The following is an 18,348-nucleotide window of genomic DNA, read 5'->3' on the forward strand; positions in this document are numbered from 1 at the left end:
GGAGGCGCTTCATTTCTGCAAGTGTTTCTCGGCATGCGTCGTCCCACCCTTCCTTCATCTTAGGGCTGGACCTCCTCAAAGGTAGGACCTTTTCTGTCGCTACATGGATTGCGGAGACGATGTGCTGGACATACTCATCGAGCGCTTTCTTCATGTCTGGCCTGCGTTGTGGTGTGAGGACCTCCTTTAGGGCCTCACAGAACTTTTCTTCGTCTAGGTGTTTCCACGGGCGTTTGGGTTTGGGTTCTATCGTTCGGATCCTTGTGTCTAGCGTGATGCCGATCGGTAGGTGGTCAGAGTCATGGTTAATGTCCTCATCTACCCCGCAGCGGACTATCCGGTCGACCAGACCTAGTGTCATCCAACAGAGATCTATGTTTGTCTGACCAAGGCCGTTATTAAATGTGATTGTGCCTGGTTCCAGCACATTTATCATGTTGAGGTCGTCCATGATCTCAATGAGTTCCTCTGACTCTGGCTCTTCCCTTATGACTTCTGGGCCCCCCCATAATTGGCGGTGTAGGTTGAAGTCGCCGAGCGCTATCTGCTCTTTCGTAGCGTGTTTCCCTAGCTGGGTTCGTTGGACTTGTAGGGTGGCCGCCTGGTCTTCGCCTTGGCCTGGGTTGTACACATTATGCAGTATCAGCTCGTTTTCTGCCTCCCCTTCACCCGTGAGCATCCGCAATGTGCATAGGTCTCGCGTGCATTGCTCGATTTGCCAGCGGGCGTGGTCTAGACGCTTGTTGATGAAGAAGCATACCCGCGCCGGGCGTTCCTTCGTGTTATCCGTCGGATAGCAAAGGTGGAAGATGTTCTTTGCTGGGTGGTGTGTCGTGTCTTCGAATGGATTGCGCCAGGGTTCTTGAATTGCTATTATATCATAGGTCACTATGCTTGGGTCTCGGAGTAGCGTCGCCATGACCTGGTTCTTTGATTTGCAGACGTTGTACTACAGTATCTTCAGTTAGTCATGTTCCGTCATTGGTCACTGTCGCTGTCAAGGTCCATATTTTCGGTGCTGCGGCGTGTTGTGATGTTTGAGTCAATCATTTCCTGCGCTTTCCTGCTAGGCTTTGGTAGCCTCTGCGGTCGCTGATTCGACCCCTCGTTTTCTTTTCCCTCCGGCGCCGCCCTCTTCTGGCCTCTGGCGGAGGCATGGGTCGTTTTCATGTCCCGTGTTGACCTTGTCCTCCGCAGTAGGGGGGGCGCGACAGCAGCTAGCGTGTCGCTTCCCATCGCTGGCACGACCGCGTGGTATCGCGGCCTACTGGCGTAGGCCGCCCTTACCTTGGCCAGCTCGTTTTTCCTGGTTGGGCACAAGCGGTTCCACGCCTCATGTGTGCCGTGGCATGCTGCGCATTTCCTAGGGGCATCCCGGTCTCCTTTGGATGGGCAGTCCCTAGAATCATGTTCTAGCGCGCAGTAGCCACATGTCTTTGCTGCTTTGCATTGGGTTCCTATGTGGCCATATGCCTGACACTTGAAACACTCCTTCAGGCGGCACTGACGTTCATAGCGCTCGCTCTGGCACATCTCTCCTTGCCACACTAGGCCCTCATCGATAATCTTGTTGGCGTCCTCAGTCCTCATGAATTCTATGATGATTGAAGACATTGCTTTACTTGGTGCCCGCCGGGTGAGCCACCCGATATATTTGATCTCTGCGTCTAGGATAAACGGTTTATTGTCTTGCAGGATGGCGTTTCTTATATCTTCCTGCTTGTCCATGTCGACTGTACTGACCCGTATGCCGTATACTAAGACGCCGTAGGTCGGGTTCCTGACCGAGGACCCGCTACCAACTCGTGCTACCCAGTCGTCTGTGAATTGCCGCAGGAGCTGCGTCTCCTTACCTGTTGTTGTTCGGATACTGAGATCCCCGCTCTTTAATTGGTTAGCTGACATTATGGTGATGCCGGTGATGTGTTCGTTCTCGCTTTAGGTAATCGCTTGGTTGACGTGTGTTTTAAGAGTCCGCGGGTTCATCGCTCGTAAGCGTTCGATCGTGTGGCTATCCCTAATGTTTACTATGATCTCCCGCTTGTTCGGCGCGGTAGGAGGCATCCTTTGCTCATGTGTCTGTACGCTGTGAGCGCCTCTGGCCGCCGCCGCAGCGTAGCTCATAGGTGTCCCCTCTTGGGGTCGCATTGCTTTGTTTTTAATGTCCTTCGCTATGTCCACTGTTGTCCTGCTAATCGCCGTTGCTTCGAGGGCCGCTGCTTTTGCCTCCTCGCTGATGATTGCTGTCTTTTGGGCTTCTGTGGTAAGGCCGCGTATTCCCTCTTTTATCACCGCTAGCTCTTTCGCTAAGTCTTCTGCCCCTATTCGGAGCTGCGCTGGGATAGCACAGACTGCATCATGGACATGGACAAGATCAAGGGCTTGCTGTACCTTTGTCACGAAGTTGAGGGCCGCGAAGATTATTGATGTTACGGGGTCCAGCTCAACAGTGCGGCTGGGCGTGCTATGTACGAACTGCGCTGCCGCTTGAAGGTGCTTCGCCAGTTGGGTAGCATGCTCTGGCAGTCTGTTTGACCAGGACTCCCCCCTGGGCCAGGGAATCGACATACCTGTATTTCACGCGTTGGGCGCCGCGTCAGGCCTGTCAATTCGTCTAACTGCTAGATAGAGGAGTGTGTATGCACAGTTAGAACTACTAGATTCCAAGAATTCGCGTTCTCGCTGTTATGGTGTTTTTTCAAAAGAATATATGGACTATTATATAATTATTCTGTAGCTAATTTAGTACGGTGTTGTGATTATTGCCCTTAAATGAAGCAGTGTGATGGGGCGAACGGGCCACGGGCCTATATGGACCGCTTGCTTGGAATGGACGTTACTCTATAGGTCTAACCTTTTTGTTCTAACCTTTTTGTGACAAGAAATCTATGCGATTCGCATGGGGATGATTATATACCTGTCATGTGCGCAGATGATATTGGCTGCTGCCATTTTTACATCACATGCAGGAGGCAAGTTCACACCAGATTTTCACGGACCCCTTTGTTCACAACATCCTCTTTTCGATGGAGGATGCAAAGACGTATGAAGAGACGCATGTGCACTCGGTGTACGAAGAGATCGCTCTTCACTTCTCGTCAACACGATACAAGGTCTGCATTTCCATTATCCTTTGCCTTCTATCAGCTGACAGGGACAGCCTTGGCCCCTAATTGAGCGGTTTTTATCTTCACTCAAGCCTGGCTCAGTTGGTGTTGATGTTGGATGTGGAAATGGTAAATATTTACCGATCAACGATGATATTTTCATTGTGGCCTCCGATCGGAACGGCAAGCTTGTGCAAATTGCGAAGCAACACGAACCGCATTCGGTGCTGATAGCCGATGTACTCGATGTTCCACATCCAGCTGCAAAATTTGATTTTGCAATCTCCATTGCTGTGATACACCATCTCTCTACACGGGAAAGGAGAGTTGCAGCTATCAAGTCCATTTTGGACCTTCTTCGGTGGGACGGAAATACAAGCGGCACAGCGCTATTGTACGTATGGGCACTTGAACAAAGGTCTAGTCGCCGTGGATGGGACGAAGGAGACCAACAGGACGTAATGGTACCATGGGTACTTAAGAACAAAGGACAGCAGCAGAATAAGACTTACCAACGTTACTACCACCTTTACAAGAAAGGGGAGCTTGAAGAGGATGTTGATGCGGCCGGTGGCAAGGTCCTAGATTCTGGGTATGAGAAGGATAACTGGTGGGTATTAGCTCAAAGGACCACGAAAACTCGGGCTGAGATGAAAATGCTGGGGCGCATATACGCTCGTTCAAACCAATGTATGCAAGGATGACGCCTCGTAGTTATCCTTCTTAAGTCCTCCGAGGAAGCCGTGTAATTTGATTTCATAGCTCGCGTTAATTTTGAGGTTGTGCAACAGATGCTCATTTCCAACACCTCGTTATACAAACTTGCCCATAAAAAAGAACAACATAGTCATATTGTTGGGCAAAAAAATTCAATTAAAGTAACAAGCAAAACTGCACATATTCCATATAGCTTGATCAGGCTCGTTACAAAATGAGGCTAAAGAAACGAGCAAATAAACGTACTCAAAACATCCGCTGAACTGCTTTTACAACTAAACTGTGAGAAACCATTGTATATGCGAAGACCAACGACCTAATCTTCCTAGACTATCTGCACATTAATCGCACGTTTACACTGCACACATTGTACCATTTTTACGTAACTTACGGACCGAATCCGCAATCTGGCATGAATAGACTTCAGGTAGGTTGTGTTGTAGCCATAGGGCGACTTCGGAAAAAATGCACCAAATTAGCTAGTCAGTCAGGCTCAGAGCCAGTAATTAGCATAACTTTAATCCATGCGCGTCCTCCCAAAAATTCTTGACAAACCATTTGTTTCCACACAAAGCTGCGAATCTTTCTCCATCGCGCGCATTGCTGCTCATTACACCAGATCTAGAAAATTATTTTGATTGAACTATTTGTACAATATCCTTCTTTTCTTGTCTCCTGCTCTTTACTCATCGCTCGTTGAAAGGTTTCGTCGTATTATTATTCGAAAATGTCCCCGTCATACCCGTCGCCGAAGGTCGGCAATGCATCTTCGTCAGCAAAGCAAATCAATAAAGAGTCTACTGCTGCCCGTTTCTTAGGAGCAGGTGAGGGCTAAAAGCACGTTAGCCTTGTATACCTGAGATTAATCAATGCATACAGGATGTGCTGGAATTGCAGAGTTGATGGTTTTCCATCCAGTATGCGCTTATCTGCCCAGTCATTCTTGGAATAAGGCATTGACGTTGAATTCTAGGTCGATACAACGGCAAAACGATTAATGAGTAACCACGGTCGTATCACCTCCGCCTCGCAGCTGAATAGTGTCATTTTCCGAGAGCAGGCAACCGCGTCGGTGCCGAAGCGCTTATTGTCACTCTTTCCTGGTCTGGGCTACGCAGCCGCTTATAAGGTCCTGCAGCGTGTGTACAAGTACGGCGGTCAGCCTTTTGCGCGAGATTATTTGGCCAGGAATCATGGAGACTGGTTTGATCGCACATTTGGACGAGGTACTGGCAAAGCTTTAATGCATGCAACTGCTGGTTCCCTGATTGGCATCGGCGAGATTGTGCTGTTACCTCTAGACGTGCTTAAGATTAAGAGGCAGACAAACCCAGATGCGTTTAGGGGAAGAGGCGTGGTTAAGATCATTGCAGACGAGGGCTTCGGCTTGTATCGAGGATGGGGCTGGACCGCTGCTAGAAACGCACCGGGATCATTCGCAGTATGTTTGGTCTTTGTCTTAGTATTTCATGAATACTGACATAATGAGAACAGCTTTTTGGTGGCTCAGCCGCGGCGAAGCAATACCTCTACAAACTTCAGGACTATAACGAAGCCACGTGGATGCAGAACTTTATTGCCTCGATCGCCGGAGCATCTGCCTCACTCGTCGTCTCTGCACCTCTTGATGTTGTAAAAACACGCATACAGAATAGAAATTTTGACGATGCGAAATCTGGATTCAAGATTGTTAGCGACATGGCGAGATATGAGGGTGCGACTGCCTTTTTCAAAGGCTTGGTGCCGAAGCTGCTAATGACAGGCCCCAAACTCGTCTTTTCTTTCTGGTTGGCGCAGACGCTTATTCCCGCGTTCAACAAATTACTATAGAAGGACATATAGAGGGTCTGCATGACGCAGGTGTTAGAAATCGTGCACTATACTCACATTTTTCCGGGACATGCTGGGCAAGTAGTCCTTCTTACATCAATGGCACGGCTTTTGATTTAAAGTGATCTTATAGCTTAGGCTGTGATTATAGAGTATAAGCCACTTTGTGAACATCCCACCACTCCGAAAAATGCAAACTGCCTTCAGATTAAGCCTTTTTGATTTGTATCAACCACGACTTGAGGTCTCGCGATTGTAGCAAATTCAGGACGTTGTGATTCCGGCAGGGCCATTTTATGTAGCAGGCACCAAAGACCTGTGTTCAAATAAAATGGTACATCTGATCAAAGACTCGGACACCTGATTCAGGTCTTTTGATGCGGCGATCTAGGCATGTGATTCTGATTGGTCCGCTGCGCCTCAACCCAGTCTTCACACCTCTTCTTTCAGGGCGTGAACGAAACAACTAAAGCTGTATCCGTCCTCCACCAAAATCTTCACATCACAAACACATACCACGGCTATTGCGGAGAATTCGCCACCTTGGCCGTATACTTACCTTATCTCTCCCAAAACTCTTTGTCTTGCCTTGCTTAGAGACCTTTGAACTGCGGCGCTGCCAAGATGAACCCTGAGTAGTACGTAGTAATCTGCCCGCCTCTCCGCCCTCATCTGACATTAGCATAATGTTGGCCTTGTCTACAGGTATCTGTGGATATGATAATAGCTAACTTAAACAAGTGTAGAGCCTCTCTTGAAGCCCCTATATGTTACCGACCTCTTTGATTACGTACCACGAGTCTACCACCGATGCTGACGACAATAGATACGACTACCTCTTCAAGCTCCTTCTCATCGGGGACTCTGGCGTAGGCAAATCTTGCTTGTTGCTCAGATTTGCCGATGACACGTACACCGAGAGTTACATCTCGACAATCGGCGTGGACTTCGTACGTTGGAGCCTACACCAATGATTCCCTTTATGCCTCCTATAGCCCCCATCAAACTTAACATTATTGTTATATGCGAATGTCACAATGGGCATATTAGCCTTAGGTATCAGAGGGGTGAGCTAATAATGAGAATAGAAAATTCGCACGATCGAACTGGATGGCAAGACCGTGAAGCTGCAGATTGTATCTTGCCCACATTTTCCCTTGATCGATCCTGCGTATCATACTAATTCAACGGCCAGTGGGATACTGCAGGACAAGAGCGCTTCCGCACCATTACTTCATCGTATTATCGTGGCGCCCATGGCATTTGCGTCGTTTACGACGTAACTGACATGGACTCCTTTAACAACGTCAAGCAGTGGCTGCAGGAGATAGACCGTTATGCCACGGAGGGTGTGAACAAGTTGCTTGTTGGCAATAAGAGTGATATGACAGACAAGAAGGTTGTCGAATACACTGTTGCAAAGGTACCTTCATAAGAATACTTGTTTGAAGATATGCTCTGACCAGCTAATTTGCGTTTAACAGGAATTTGCAGATTCTCTTGGCATACCTTTCCTTGAGACCTCGGCCAAGAATGCCAGCAATGTTGAGCAAGCTTTCTTGACCATGGCCCGTCAGATTAAAGAACGCATGGGTGCGACGGCGAGCCAAAACAAAGAAAAGATTAACATCGGTCAAGGCCAGAGCGTGCAGAGTGGATCAAACGGGAGCTGCTGCTGAGCGAGTGGTTCATCAGCAGTTCAGAGTGAACTTTTGAGGGGGGCTCGTGGTGAGAGCCAAGTTTTTCGGGGGTTGGTGGCGATTTGAGGCACGCCCACATCTTCACAATGAGTTTAGACTGCTTTCGTTTCAACACTGTGAGGTTGGATTTGTATGAATGGAAACTCTATGATGGGGTGACTGTCACGGGGCGAAACCATGGAGCATTTGGGCTTTTCCACTGTCTGATTCGTTAAATGTATCTGAAATGTAATGTACTTGCGCGCGTTTTGGTGGGATCTGAACAGTGCTTTTGCCCATACGGCGTTTGCAAGAATGGACACACAAATTAGTCGACTAACACTTTCCGAACTGCTAAGCTGTGATAGAAATGGCCCTGGACAATTTGATGATTGCTTGATGGCTAGATCGTTTGTCTCAAGACTTGTCTGGCTCTCTTGACAATAATGAAGTCTGATTCGACCACATTTAACAACAGTCAGACCAATAATGAAGAGAAGCCCCGGAGACTGAATGTCTCGCTAAGGTCTACCTGCGAATTTGTGGCTGTTTTGCACGTACGTTCTCCCAAAACACTCCCTTTCTTTCGCAGGGCACAATGCTTTCTCTATGGACATGGGGCATCTTATGGAATCGACCGTAGTCAAACATTCACCTTGAAATTCATTTTGAATATCATTTCGGTGAAGCTTTCAGGCGAGAATTTGACACATTTGCCACTGAACATTGTTCTCAAGTCATGCTTAACCTCAAAGAGGCAAAGCGTCGCACCCTCTCAGTTTCCCCTCAAACCGCAACCAGTCCTTTGCACCCACTTGTCGGATCCTCTAACAGGTAGAATATTTTCTTCTCTTGCTCTACTTTCGCAACTTTGACTCACACATTTGCGTCGAAATCGAGAAGAAACCATAAGTCAACGATTTTAACCCTTTGCAAATGGATGTAGAGATCTGGATCATCGTCCTCGTCTCGTAATCTTTCAAACTTCTTGAAGACTCATTCGCTAGACATGGGCGGACGTCCAACAAAGAGGCGTCGAGTGGCCAATCCTTCGGAAAAGCCAGAAGCGGAATCGAGTCTTCTTTTCAAGCTTCCGTTAGAATTGCGCTTGCATATCTACAATTACGCTCTCAACGATGTCACTATTACCGTTGCAGATCAAGGGCAGCACATACATAACCCTGCTAATGACTTGTGTTGCAAAATCGAGGGACTGCCTTTGAGATATGTCCCACTGGTTACGAACACTTATAGCCCTGATAATATGATGATTGGGCCACCGAAGGCATTGTCCAATGAGCACATGCGAAGATCCTTGGATATGTTGGGGATGAACAATTCAGGGGACAACTCAATTACGCAAATGAGCATGGATTCTGGATATTCGAGCGCTACCAATAGCATTTACAGCAATCTTCAAGCCGCCACAATCAATCCATCTTTTTCAAACTTTGAGGGGAAGCTAGACAATGTCCAATCAGTCACGAATATCTCGCTTCTCCGAATTAATTCCCAGATTCGCAACGAGATGTTAACACATCTGCAGTCGCGGATGTGCACAAGAACAACTTTATATGTCACTTATCCATATGGTCTTTTGGTTCTTCGGCATCACTATCCTGCCCTTCTAAGGTATGCCAAAAGCGTGGTCATTACTGGGACCTATGAATGTACCGAGTCTGCTCCCCCTTCTCTCTCGCCTCCACCGGATTTGACTCAAGCAACAGCCACGAAAACCCTCCGACAGCTCGCAAATGCGTTATTCTCTTCTTATCGCAAGGTCACCCCAGCAACATTCTACGATACCATGCCAACTCTTAACCTGCGTATATTCTTTCCCGACGAGCGTCGCTACTCCTCTGTCTGGGGTGAGACTGGGAATCCTATCGTTGCAGCCATGCAGCTTGTTCCGGCAGGCTATATCGAGACCAAGACATGGCGAGCGAGATTGGGGAATGGTGTAACTTTGAAAGCTGGCCCACCTAAAACGGAAGGGGAGACGAAGTGGACGAGAAGTGTAAGTAGTGCGTTTCGGCGTCTGAAAGCTCCAAGGCCCCTCTGCAGTCGTTATCGAAGAAACAAGAAGAGTAGTGAGGATTTCTGGATGAGATCCTTCGGTGATGAGGAGATGTTTGAGCGTGATGTGCCGGAAGAAAGATGTTGGAATAGGGCTTGAGCATGAGTGTTCATTGAACAGTAATCGGCGCTGAAAAGATGATGTTCTTTTGCAAATCCATTAGTTTTAAGTTATTTGACAACGCCTTGAATGATTCGTGATCGAGCTAAGTCAATTGCCATATAGATTCCTTATTTCCGTTGAGGGTGTTCGCATTATGATATCAAACGTGCGATTAGCACATAAATTTTGATAATGTCCATTATAAGCGAGTTACATGTTGCCTACTTTAGATAACTGCGACTATGCAATCATTCATATATGTTGAACTCTCATAATAAGTACTGCAACTTTTACTGAAAAGTTGCAAGTTATGTTGGACACGTAGCTATTTGCACGCATTGTCTTGTACTAATCTGATCAACTGTCACCGAAAATCTGAGGAACTAAAACCGAATGAAGACTAGGCGTTTTGCCTAACTGGTTGACTTGCAGTACAATACACCACAGCCCGAAAGCTGGCCTATCAGTGTTCAGCTTCTTTTACCAGATTCGTATCTGCAATTCTCGGTCGAAGCTTCTGCTTCGGACACACTTCTATAAATATCGTGTGACTGAACTAAGTTGATGACCCCGTGAATACAATAGCATCTGTAGAAGAAGTCGAAGTGATCCAGTGCTGATCTCGCCTGTGAGATGATCATTTTGTATAGCGATTAGGAAGTGTTGGTCGGGCAAGTGGTACAAGAACAATTCGAGAAATTGCAGGATGAAAAACGGAAGAAATAGCTTGTGTGAAAAGCAGCACGACATCTTTTTCAATGAAAATTCGGTTCTTAAACATTTTCGTGATTAGAGAATTACAGTGGAAGGATTAGCTTTTTAGGCGAGCGGAACCCTACCTCGGACATGCGTCACGGCTATGATAAGGCTCATTGTCCAGCAATGTGCCCAACTCTGTTCATATTTTCTCTAAGCCAAACAGTCATTGGGACATCGTCTCTGGAGTGGATCAATGTGGAAGCTGACTTTGCTGCGCTACGTGTAATTGAAGGATATGAAGAAGTGCGAATCATTTGTACGTAGCTTGAATTTTAAAAATTGTTACAACAAGATGTTTTGCGTTGTGCTTAACTTACGCAAGGACTGTTTCTACGTTCTATGAAACAACCAGCCAGCTTACGAACCAAAAGTAAGAGGTCTAAGACATACCCAGGATTGTTGCTTTATTCGGCCGAAAGTTTCCTATCATGAGACAACTTACAATGCTCTTAACGCACAAACCTCGGACACAGAAATAGTAGGAAGGGGCTAATACATTTATTTTTGGAGCCAATAACATGCGATCAAGATCGCCCTTGGCCGCCTTCTCGCTCTTCGTTTTGCACGAGGCTGCCCAACTTAATTCAAGGGCTAAATCATATAGTGATATTCAAGCCACATTTGCCATGTGGAAAACCTTGTTTACATGCTCCAAAAAACCCTTGTTGTTTTAGACCGGATGCAGAACTTGAGCTGTTCGTGCGTTGATCAAGTCAGGATCAGATCAAACTAGACATCTTTGGAGCTACGAACTACGGGTTGAAACGTATTTCCGAACACGTCTCCCTAAGAAATGTGTACTGTATATCCAGAGATAAGGACAGAGGAAAAACTTAAGCAATATGCATTATCTTACGTTAAAACGACGCATGACCGTCTCAACCACCTAATGTCACATCGACAACAAGGATTAGCACCGAGCATTGATCCGTCGTTGAGCTACGTCAGACAGGGCTTGTGAGCCTCCATGAAGTTGAATATCCTTTACTCCCTCATCTATGGCCTTTCAGTATATACTATAACATTTTCGAGCAGCGGAAGAGGGGCGCATCTTCGTTTCTACGAATTAGCGTGCAATCCTATTCGCCCCCAAGCAATAATGCCTTAACCAAGATGAACGATCCATTTGCTCTGATCGCCTTCCACACTGCGTATGTTTCAGATGCGAGGTGCATCTCTATTCAATTCCCTTTCCTTGAGTACCTGCTTGCTCTTTCGCGTCCGTGCGTACAAAGAATATGTGTGTGATTGCCTGACGAAGTGGACTGTTTAAGCCTTGACCGCAATACTTTTCCTAAGCCGAATTGTCTGTTGGTACAACACATCCTTGAACGCAAACAAAAACGCGGCCGTCAGCACACTTTGCGTCACTTTTGGTACAATACCTGAGTTACATTAGCACATGCTCTTCCTTTTTCTCCCAACCAACAGCAAGTACGAACCTCCGTAAAGACCTTGCCAGCCTTCTTCCCGTACGATTCTGCGCAAACTCTCCGTCATGCCCTCTTTACCGCCCTGGCCGACGTGCATCCTGCTTTTGACTGTAATGTAGGGGTACGTGATGCTTGTGGCTAGCAGCTTGCCCAGCGCACCGAGATAGAAGCTGTCGGTGGGCGTGATGGGCCGTTTCCGTCTCTGCTCCAGCAAGTTCTTCATCTGTTCGAATAATGTGTATTGGAGGATTGGGTTGATGACAAGTACGAGCGCTGGGCCAACGCCGGCGAATAGACGCACCCAGCCCTCATCCCTAATGATGCACACGAGCGTACCAATAGTGCTCGGGGTCTTCTTGGTCGCTGACCCTCCAGGCAGAATCTGTCCCTCCGACTCTCTCTTGCGCGTGGTCATGCGCGTGTTGACGACCCAGATCGGATTGGTGCAGAAAACGGTCGCAGATCCAGCAATAGCACCGGCCAGCATACTCTCGACGGTGGTCAACTTCTTGCTGGCGCGCCCAGCCTTGACCGCCGCAGTCTCGAAGGCAGATCGACACCATTCGTACCAATAATAATAGACGAAATTTGTGACGCCAATGCCGAATAGGGCGCTGTCCAATCCAGCGAACAGACCCTGTACCCCTTCCCTTGCAATGATGGCGCGCACAGCATCCAAGTTAGACGTTGCAGCCCGCTTTGACTCTACTTGTGCACGCGTGGATAGTGTGATTAGTGGGTAGGTCAGCGCCATGGACAATAGACCACCCCCCGCACCGGCAAGTGCATGGGCGACATTGTCAGATTGTTGGGCACTGGAGGTGGGAGGAGTTTTCTGGGTAGACTGCGCTGCAGTGGACTTGATTTGCGACATCATTAATTGAAAGACAAGACATGCAGGCGACCGAGATTGAAAGATGGCTTTCGTTTCGCGACTGCGACACACGGAGCGAGTTGGGCTGTCAGATAGGCTGAGGATGTTCTACACCGCAAAGGAGCGTGAACGTAGTTCCTAGTGCGTCGGACAAGTAGGGATGAAGGGAGAAGAAGTGAGCTGCGATGGAGAAGTCGGTCGGAAGCGGAAAGACAATGAATGGTGATGCAGCACGCAGGCACTGCTCGGCTTTCTGCTGTGTTGATCGGGGGGGTCATTCATCATGCTCACGAGCATTGCCGAGGCACATTGGCATGGGGAAAAAGGGCATCCGTACGCGCACACACATAAATACGCAAACCCTGTGCTGGGGGGGATGGCTTGCACCTGAGGCTGGCACGTGTGTTACCTTGGGTGTCCGTGACCACCAGCGACACCAGTTACGCTAAAACTATGTGAAAAACACCTCTGTGACGACGATACGACGTGTCTGCTTGTGTCAGTTAACTTTTCGCACATCTTCTAAGTATTTCTCACATAATAAGAGGTCTTTTCGCATATTTCGAGAACATTTCCTGCACCCTTGGCCACGAACACGGCATGTCCACTTTTCAGACCAGAGTAGCTTCTGTGTCTCGACATCTAGAAGGCTCTCATTAGACCATACAATACATACATGGCCCCATATATATGTGAAAACGTTCATGGTGAGGTCGATCGCCTGCCTGGGTGCACAGGAAGTGAGCCTTTTCGCTCGGCGTAGAATAAACTGTCAGCTTTGATCCCCGGCTTGTCTTGAGATGCCCGTCTGCTTGGAAACGATTCGGAAGCACAGCTGTCATCAAAATACCGCATAATGCTTTACTTGCAACTGCAGAACAATCGTTATATCTCTTTCAGATACTTGAAGCTGCCAAAACAAAAGCCGACCTTTCGATTCATGAGTCCAAGGCATTTGCACCCATATCTAGATCCTGACCATTCTTGTTGAAATTCTCACGTATAGCGAGCTATTGTACTAACACACTAGTCTAAACTATTTCGCTCAAAGGGTACGTGAGATCAGCGTGGCCTGAAGATGGTGTGAACAGGCCACAGTACTGTGCATACATGGAACGGCGTTCAGAGTGTAGACGAAGGCGATGTTGTCGCAGAACACGACGATGGTATTTAATTTAAGCAAAGAAACCCGACTTCTGTGTTGATTCTGTTGAAGGCGAGAGGCGCAAAGATGTTGGTGGGAAGGGCGAGCTGTTGCACAAAGTAACTTGACTCACTCCTGAACCTCAGAAAGGTTCATGTGTGCTGAGATGTGATAACTTGATTGTCTTGAGACGTATCCTTAGACTCCAAATTACGATTTGTCAACAGCATGTTAATGAATTTACGAGTCAATTAGCGAGACTGTGAAAGACCAATGAACGGGACGAATATAGTCCATAAGTTTTGCAGCATTGTATTGGACATAGATGTTGTTTGTTTTCTATGGGTGGCAGAACCGCATGTGTGAACTAAGGTCAAGTCACGATAACCGTCAACTTACCGTGCTCCGTACTCCGAACACGAGTCAGGGATGGCGGCCAAGCTGTGGTAACTCAAAAGATACCCTTACCAGTACGTAGTATCATCGCCTGAATAATCAGAGGGTCTGCTCTGATTGTTTGTGCCCTTTACTCTTCATGGTCAAAGGATGCAGTTGATGCTCCTTACACAGTACATAGTGGCAACGCCAGTCTGATTTTTAGGCTGAATGTCTGCAGGTGGACCCCGCTCGCTTTCCCCTTGATGAACCAGAAGGGTATTTGATACCTCCACAAACAAAACAGCGATAAGTTAACGGCGGCATAGGCTTATTTGCGACCTGCTCTTACGATCGAGCGCTTACAAAGCACGTTTCTTTCTGGTTGCTTGCATTGTGCCTCAGACGAGCGCAAAACCAGACAAGCCTAGTCGACCTGCTGCAGCAGGCTTTGGTCGCTCAGCACATCTGTCGGCTTCTTCATTGGCGCGACTAAGAATAGATGCGCCAGCATTGCTGTGTGAAAGCCTAGTCCTGGCCCCCGTCCTTCCCGTTGCCGCCGCGTCGCTGGCTCATAACTTTGTAAACTCATCTCGCCTTGTGGTTCTTCCACCAGCAATCGATACGCCGGAGTCTATCAGTAATTCCTACCGCCAACACGCCAGAGAGTCGCATACGCGCGGGCACCAATTCGTGTTCAAAGCAAGAGAGGTCCAGCACAGCCGTCCCTCTCTCCAATGCTGTCGTCCGCTCGCGCAAATCCTCTACCGTGTCTCAATCCTCCGTTGCAATACCGCCTCGAATCTCGACGAAAACACGCAAAAAACCACCTCTTACGGCATTCCTCTCTTTGGCGTCGTTTGGTGGCGCCTAAATCTTCAATCAGCCCCTTATATCACATTGCCTCGTGGCTCAACGTGCACGCAATCCGAGACGGGTACTGCTAATCACAAGCGCTAAGTCAGTCGAGAGCCCTGTCAAACGTATCTTTGCTGTTGTACTTGGTAAGATGCAAACCTCAGCGCTCTCCCCCACACTCCAACTGCAAGCCCTAGGAAGTCTTGATTGCTTGCTCTTTCTGACTGCCCCAGCAGGACAGAGACGTCACCGAGACGAACATTCACCCGCATGCGCGCCCTTGCTTTCCATTCCCATGGACCCGGTCTCATGCGCCCGTTACGAACTGCCACAACGAGATCACAGCCCACCTATCATTCTTACGGCTCCTTCAGATAGCGCGTAATTGCAGTCACAAGAAGCAGCAAGGAGAGGACAGAGCAGAAGGAAGACGAAACAAAGAAGGCAACGCAGCAGAAGAAGACGATGAACTACTCGCAAGGCGGAGGAGCCAGCGACGTACAACATATGTCCAGGCATGGTCACCAATATTCAACGCCGCAGAGTGCTACCGCACCCTCCTTTCAATACTCGCAACGCATGACACACAATTCGTCCGGCATGCATCAAGCTCACGTCCAGCATCAGCAGCAGACGTACTTCTCAGCGGACTCTGGTAACGCAAGACAGTCGCTGGCTACGCCCTCCACGCCCTCGCAAAATGCCTCCCCGCGCTTCTCACACGCATCCAGCCCGAGGGGGCAAACTTCGCAAGCCGTGCAGCTGTCCTCACAGAAGCAGCGTTACTCCCAGTCGACGAGCTCGTATGTACCCACAGACCGATCGCTACCCTCTCGTGACGTAGCAGATGCAACCTTCGACCAGGCATACGAACAATTTATCCTTTATTGCAATCCGTCGTTCCCGCTAACAACCGACACTGCAGAGTTGAAGCGCGTGTTTCGCACCCCACCGAAGAGCGACGGCAAGAGCTTCAGCACGTTCCACTTATTCGAGCTGCTCAAGAAACTGGAGAATAAAGAGCTAAAGACATGGACGGAACTTGCGCTTGAGCTGGGTGTTGAGCGGCCCAGTTTCGAGAAAGGTCAGTCTAGTCAGAAGGTGCAACAGTACAGCGTGCGCCTTAAGCGCTGGATGCGCGCTCTGCATATTGACGCCTTTTTTGAGTACCTTATGGGCAAAAACCACGCATATTACCAGGCGATCCCACCACTAAATGATCCTTTTCCGGATGCTCGTGACGGCGTTCCTATAGAAGAAGATCTGGCCATACGCGCTATCGACCCGAAGTTCCGGCCGAAGCGAGGGAGACGGCGCGCCGATGAGCAAGACGATGATTGCGTGGAGCCTTGGTCTGCTGTGGAGCCCAAGAGACCGCACCTAGATACTGCCTTTCACAACCGCAACGACGCCTATCCTTTGAGCGTATATCCGTCAAGCGCAGTACCAATTACTGCACATCCGGAATTTTCTGGCAGTGGTGGTTCAGATTCATGGGCAACACTGAACACGCCTACGAGCGCTATGGCACCCCGCACGTCACAACAACTTCGATGGAGAAATGAGACGCCTTCGACGCCGCATCCCCTGTCCGCCGTGACACCTGTGAGCGCGCATCCGGATAGCGCGTGGGATACCGAAACGCCTTCCACGGTCACACCGTCAAGCGCGAGGAGCGCCAGACGGCGGAGACATGGCCCTGCGGTGTCGAGCGCGTGGCCGAGTACAAACACAACAGTCAACGGCAAGTTAAGAGGGAGGCCTCCAAGTAATCGTAGTGTACGGGACGGTCCATTTGTCACTTTCCCTGCAAATCCCAAGACCAAGGAAGCACCTGTGATTGACCTAGGTTCATCCAGACAGCGGAACGAGGGGTGTAGGAAGAGTGAAGAGGAAACAACAACGACATTTGGCGCCACGGAGAGTCCGAAGCCTGCGCCAGTGGCCGCGCAAGCGGAGCACCAATTCCTCACACCACAATTGCCTACACCTATCAGTGCGAGCAGCACGACACTGCCCATGCCTGCTCGTCCAATGAGCCACGCGGGCGCGGCTCGACCAGAACGACTCCAGCTGCAAGTCCCCAAACATGAAGGAGGTCCTGTGCGCCTTGTTACTCCCACTCTGGTCGTGAACGGTCAATTCGACGATCAAACTTCGCGACAGCAATTACCCACTCCTGCATTGTCTACCCCCCAACAGAAGACGTCCACCTTGAGCACTGCCCCGACTGCGCACACAACGGCCTTAAGTCTTTCTGACGATCTTTCGCCGACTGAAGGAACTGCATCCGCGGAGCATAACCAACACGTCAATTTCCACATACCTAAGAGGATCCAACATTCGTTCCCATTTTCAAAGACAGAAACTGTGACGGCATCGAATGAGCCGTTATTGTTTGCCCCTGGGGCCGAAGATCTCAAACGAGCGCTGGTGACAAGTCTTTTGCATGCGGAGATAGAAGGGAGGACGAAACGTCTGCAAGGAACGGAGGCTAAGGATCTTGCGGACTCTATACTGGCAAAGCTCAACGCAGGAGGCCAAAGCCAAACAGACGAGCTGCACAGATTCTTATGTGCTTCCTGGCTCGGTATACGCAATGGTGGTGCAAATGCACCACGGCAAAGAAAGATCTTAGTCCACCGTTTCCGCGTTGGTGGAGACGGATATGATTCTCCCCTCGATGACGAAGCGACTCTCAGTGAGGGCGATAAAATCCGCGAGACGTTCGATGTTGAGTGGGCACATAGCCTAGGTGGCATTGAAGGCCGCTTCGCGGTAAGGGGTGTGTCGCTGCAGCATACAAGGCTGGGAACAGAGCAAGACAGCGATATGAACATAGACGATGCTGGCGAAGAAGGGTGGCGAGAGAGATATCTGCGAGCCGAAGCGCAACGGAAGGCGCAGCAGGAGGAGCTGGAACAGCTCAAAGCGCGGATCCTTGACGTGCTGGTATGATCTCTTTCTTTACTTTCCTTTCCAGGTCTCATTTCTCCCTCTCACCCTCTCGTCTTCAGGATGAAGAAATTGGAAATCGAACCGGGTGTTCACACTGGCGCTTGGGCATTACATTTCTCCGGATCCGACAAACGCTTGCATGAAGCCGCCTAAATGTAAAGAAAGGGGCGATTTATTTTGGGCATGGAAGGAACACGAAGGTAACCACAAGTCATGCCAGGCATAGTATGTACATGAAATGCCACCGTTAGTCTCAATGCTTGACGCCTGTAAGTGATAGATAGGGACAGCCTGAACTATCATCTGTTCTTATTAGCATCAACATCATCCATGTATCATATATACGAATTATCTAGCCATTTGTACAGTATTCCCGGTGCAATAATGGAGAAGATACCCATTTAACTTTTCACTTAAAGTAATTCACCACCAAGT

General features: G+C 48.8%; 6 protein-coding genes across 9 annotated transcripts; 5 read left to right on the forward strand and 1 right to left on the reverse strand.

The window, feature by feature from the left end:
* Positions 1-2,878: 2,878 nt before the first annotated feature.
* Positions 2,879-3,993, forward strand: PV09_09154 (uncharacterized protein). Its single transcript, XM_016363153.1, has 2 exons — positions 2,879-3,113; positions 3,161-3,993. Exons 1-2 carry the CDS (start codon positions 2,964-2,966, stop codon positions 3,809-3,811), a joined length of 801 nt encoding a protein of 266 aa, XP_016208989.1. The 5' UTR covers positions 2,879-2,963; the 3' UTR covers positions 3,812-3,993.
* Positions 3,994-4,383: 390 nt separating this feature from the next.
* Positions 4,384-5,876, forward strand: PV09_09155 (uncharacterized protein). Its single transcript, XM_016363154.1, has 4 exons — positions 4,384-4,648; positions 4,704-4,741; positions 4,798-5,265; positions 5,319-5,876. Exons 1-4 carry the CDS (start codon positions 4,552-4,554, stop codon positions 5,652-5,654), a joined length of 939 nt encoding a protein of 312 aa, XP_016208990.1. The 5' UTR covers positions 4,384-4,551; the 3' UTR covers positions 5,655-5,876.
* Positions 5,877-6,099: 223 nt separating this feature from the next.
* On the forward strand, positions 6,100-7,675 carry PV09_09156 (GTP-binding protein ypt1). The gene is made up of 5 exons (XM_016363155.1): positions 6,100-6,289; positions 6,481-6,604; positions 6,743-6,790; positions 6,850-7,077; positions 7,139-7,675. The coding sequence occupies exons 1-5, from the start codon at positions 6,279-6,281 to the stop codon at positions 7,331-7,333; spliced, it is 606 nt and encodes a 201-aa protein (XP_016208991.1). The 5' UTR covers positions 6,100-6,278; the 3' UTR covers positions 7,334-7,675.
* A 461-nt stretch (positions 7,676-8,136) lies between these two features.
* On the forward strand, positions 8,137-9,753 carry PV09_09157. Of its 2 annotated transcripts, XM_016363157.1 has the most exons (2): positions 8,137-9,003; positions 9,061-9,753. In XM_016363157.1, the coding sequence occupies exons 1-2, from the start codon at positions 8,343-8,345 to the stop codon at positions 9,507-9,509; spliced, it is 1,110 nt and encodes a 369-aa protein (XP_016208993.1). In that variant the 5' UTR covers positions 8,137-8,342; the 3' UTR covers positions 9,510-9,753. The 2 variants fall into 2 exon arrangements, with proteins under 2 accessions (XP_016208993.1, XP_016208992.1); XM_016363156.1 differs by having other exon boundaries at positions 8,137-9,753.
* Positions 9,754-11,094: 1,341 nt separating this feature from the next.
* PV09_09158 (uncharacterized protein) lies at positions 11,095-12,883 on the reverse strand. Its single transcript, XM_016363158.1, has 2 exons — positions 11,714-12,883; positions 11,095-11,656 (listed from the first exon to the last, which is right to left on the reverse strand). Exons 1-2 carry the CDS (start codon positions 12,579-12,581, stop codon positions 11,541-11,543), a joined length of 984 nt encoding a protein of 327 aa, XP_016208994.1. The 5' UTR covers positions 12,582-12,883; the 3' UTR covers positions 11,095-11,540.
* A 1,792-nt stretch (positions 12,884-14,675) lies between these two features.
* PV09_09159 lies at positions 14,676-18,348 on the forward strand. Of its 3 annotated transcripts, none has more exons than XM_016363159.1 (3): positions 14,676-15,101; positions 15,192-17,907; positions 17,973-18,348. In XM_016363159.1, the coding sequence occupies exons 2-3, from the start codon at positions 15,421-15,423 to the stop codon at positions 18,054-18,056; spliced, it is 2,571 nt and encodes an 856-aa protein (XP_016208995.1). In that variant the 5' UTR covers positions 14,676-15,101; positions 15,192-15,420; the 3' UTR covers positions 18,057-18,348. The 3 variants fall into 3 exon arrangements, with proteins under 3 accessions (XP_016208995.1, XP_016208997.1, XP_016208996.1); XM_016363161.1 differs by having other exon boundaries at positions 15,192-15,758; positions 15,881-18,348; XM_016363160.1 differs by having other exon boundaries at positions 15,192-18,348.

Source organism: Verruconis gallopava, assembly GCF_000836295.1.
Source record: "Verruconis gallopava strain CBS 43764 unplaced genomic scaffold supercont1.56, whole genome shotgun sequence".
In the NCBI taxonomy this organism is placed as follows: domain Eukaryota; kingdom Fungi; phylum Ascomycota; class Dothideomycetes; order Venturiales; family Sympoventuriaceae; genus Verruconis; species Verruconis gallopava.

Coding starts and splice junctions, on each gene's coding strand:
- PV09_09154 (XM_016363153.1), top strand. CDS start 2,964: ATGCAGGAGGCAAGTTCACACCAGATTTTCACGGACCCCTTTGTTCAC. Junction 3,114..3,160: donor TCTCGTCAACACGATACAAG/GTCTGCATTTCC, acceptor TGACAGGGACAG/CCTTGGCCCCTAATTGAGCG.
- PV09_09155 (XM_016363154.1), top strand. CDS start 4,552: ATGTCCCCGTCATACCCGTCGCCGAAGGTCGGCAATGCATCTTCGTCA. Junction 4,649..4,703: donor TGCCCGTTTCTTAGGAGCAG/GTGAGGGCTAAA, acceptor CAATGCATACAG/GATGTGCTGGAATTGCAGAG. Junction 5,266..5,318: donor ACGCACCGGGATCATTCGCA/GTATGTTTGGTC, acceptor TAATGAGAACAG/CTTTTTGGTGGCTCAGCCGC.
- PV09_09156 (XM_016363155.1), top strand. Junction 6,605..6,742: donor CGACAATCGGCGTGGACTTC/GTACGTTGGAGC, acceptor TAATGAGAATAG/AAAATTCGCACGATCGAACT. Junction 7,078..7,138: donor TCGAATACACTGTTGCAAAG/GTACCTTCATAA, acceptor TGCGTTTAACAG/GAATTTGCAGATTCTCTTGG.
- PV09_09157 (XM_016363156.1), top strand. CDS start 8,343: ATGGGCGGACGTCCAACAAAGAGGCGTCGAGTGGCCAATCCTTCGGAA.
- PV09_09158 (XM_016363158.1), bottom strand. CDS start 12,581: ATGATGTCGCAAATCAAGTCCACTGCAGCGCAGTCTACCCAGAAAACT. Junction 11,657..11,713: donor CTGGCAAGGTCTTTACGGAG/GTTCGTACTTGC, acceptor AATGTAACTCAG/GTATTGTACCAAAAGTGACG.
- PV09_09159 (XM_016363159.1), top strand. CDS start 15,421: ATGAACTACTCGCAAGGCGGAGGAGCCAGCGACGTACAACATATGTCC. Junction 17,908..17,972: donor CGCGGATCCTTGACGTGCTG/GTATGATCTCTT, acceptor TCTCGTCTTCAG/GATGAAGAAATTGGAAATCG.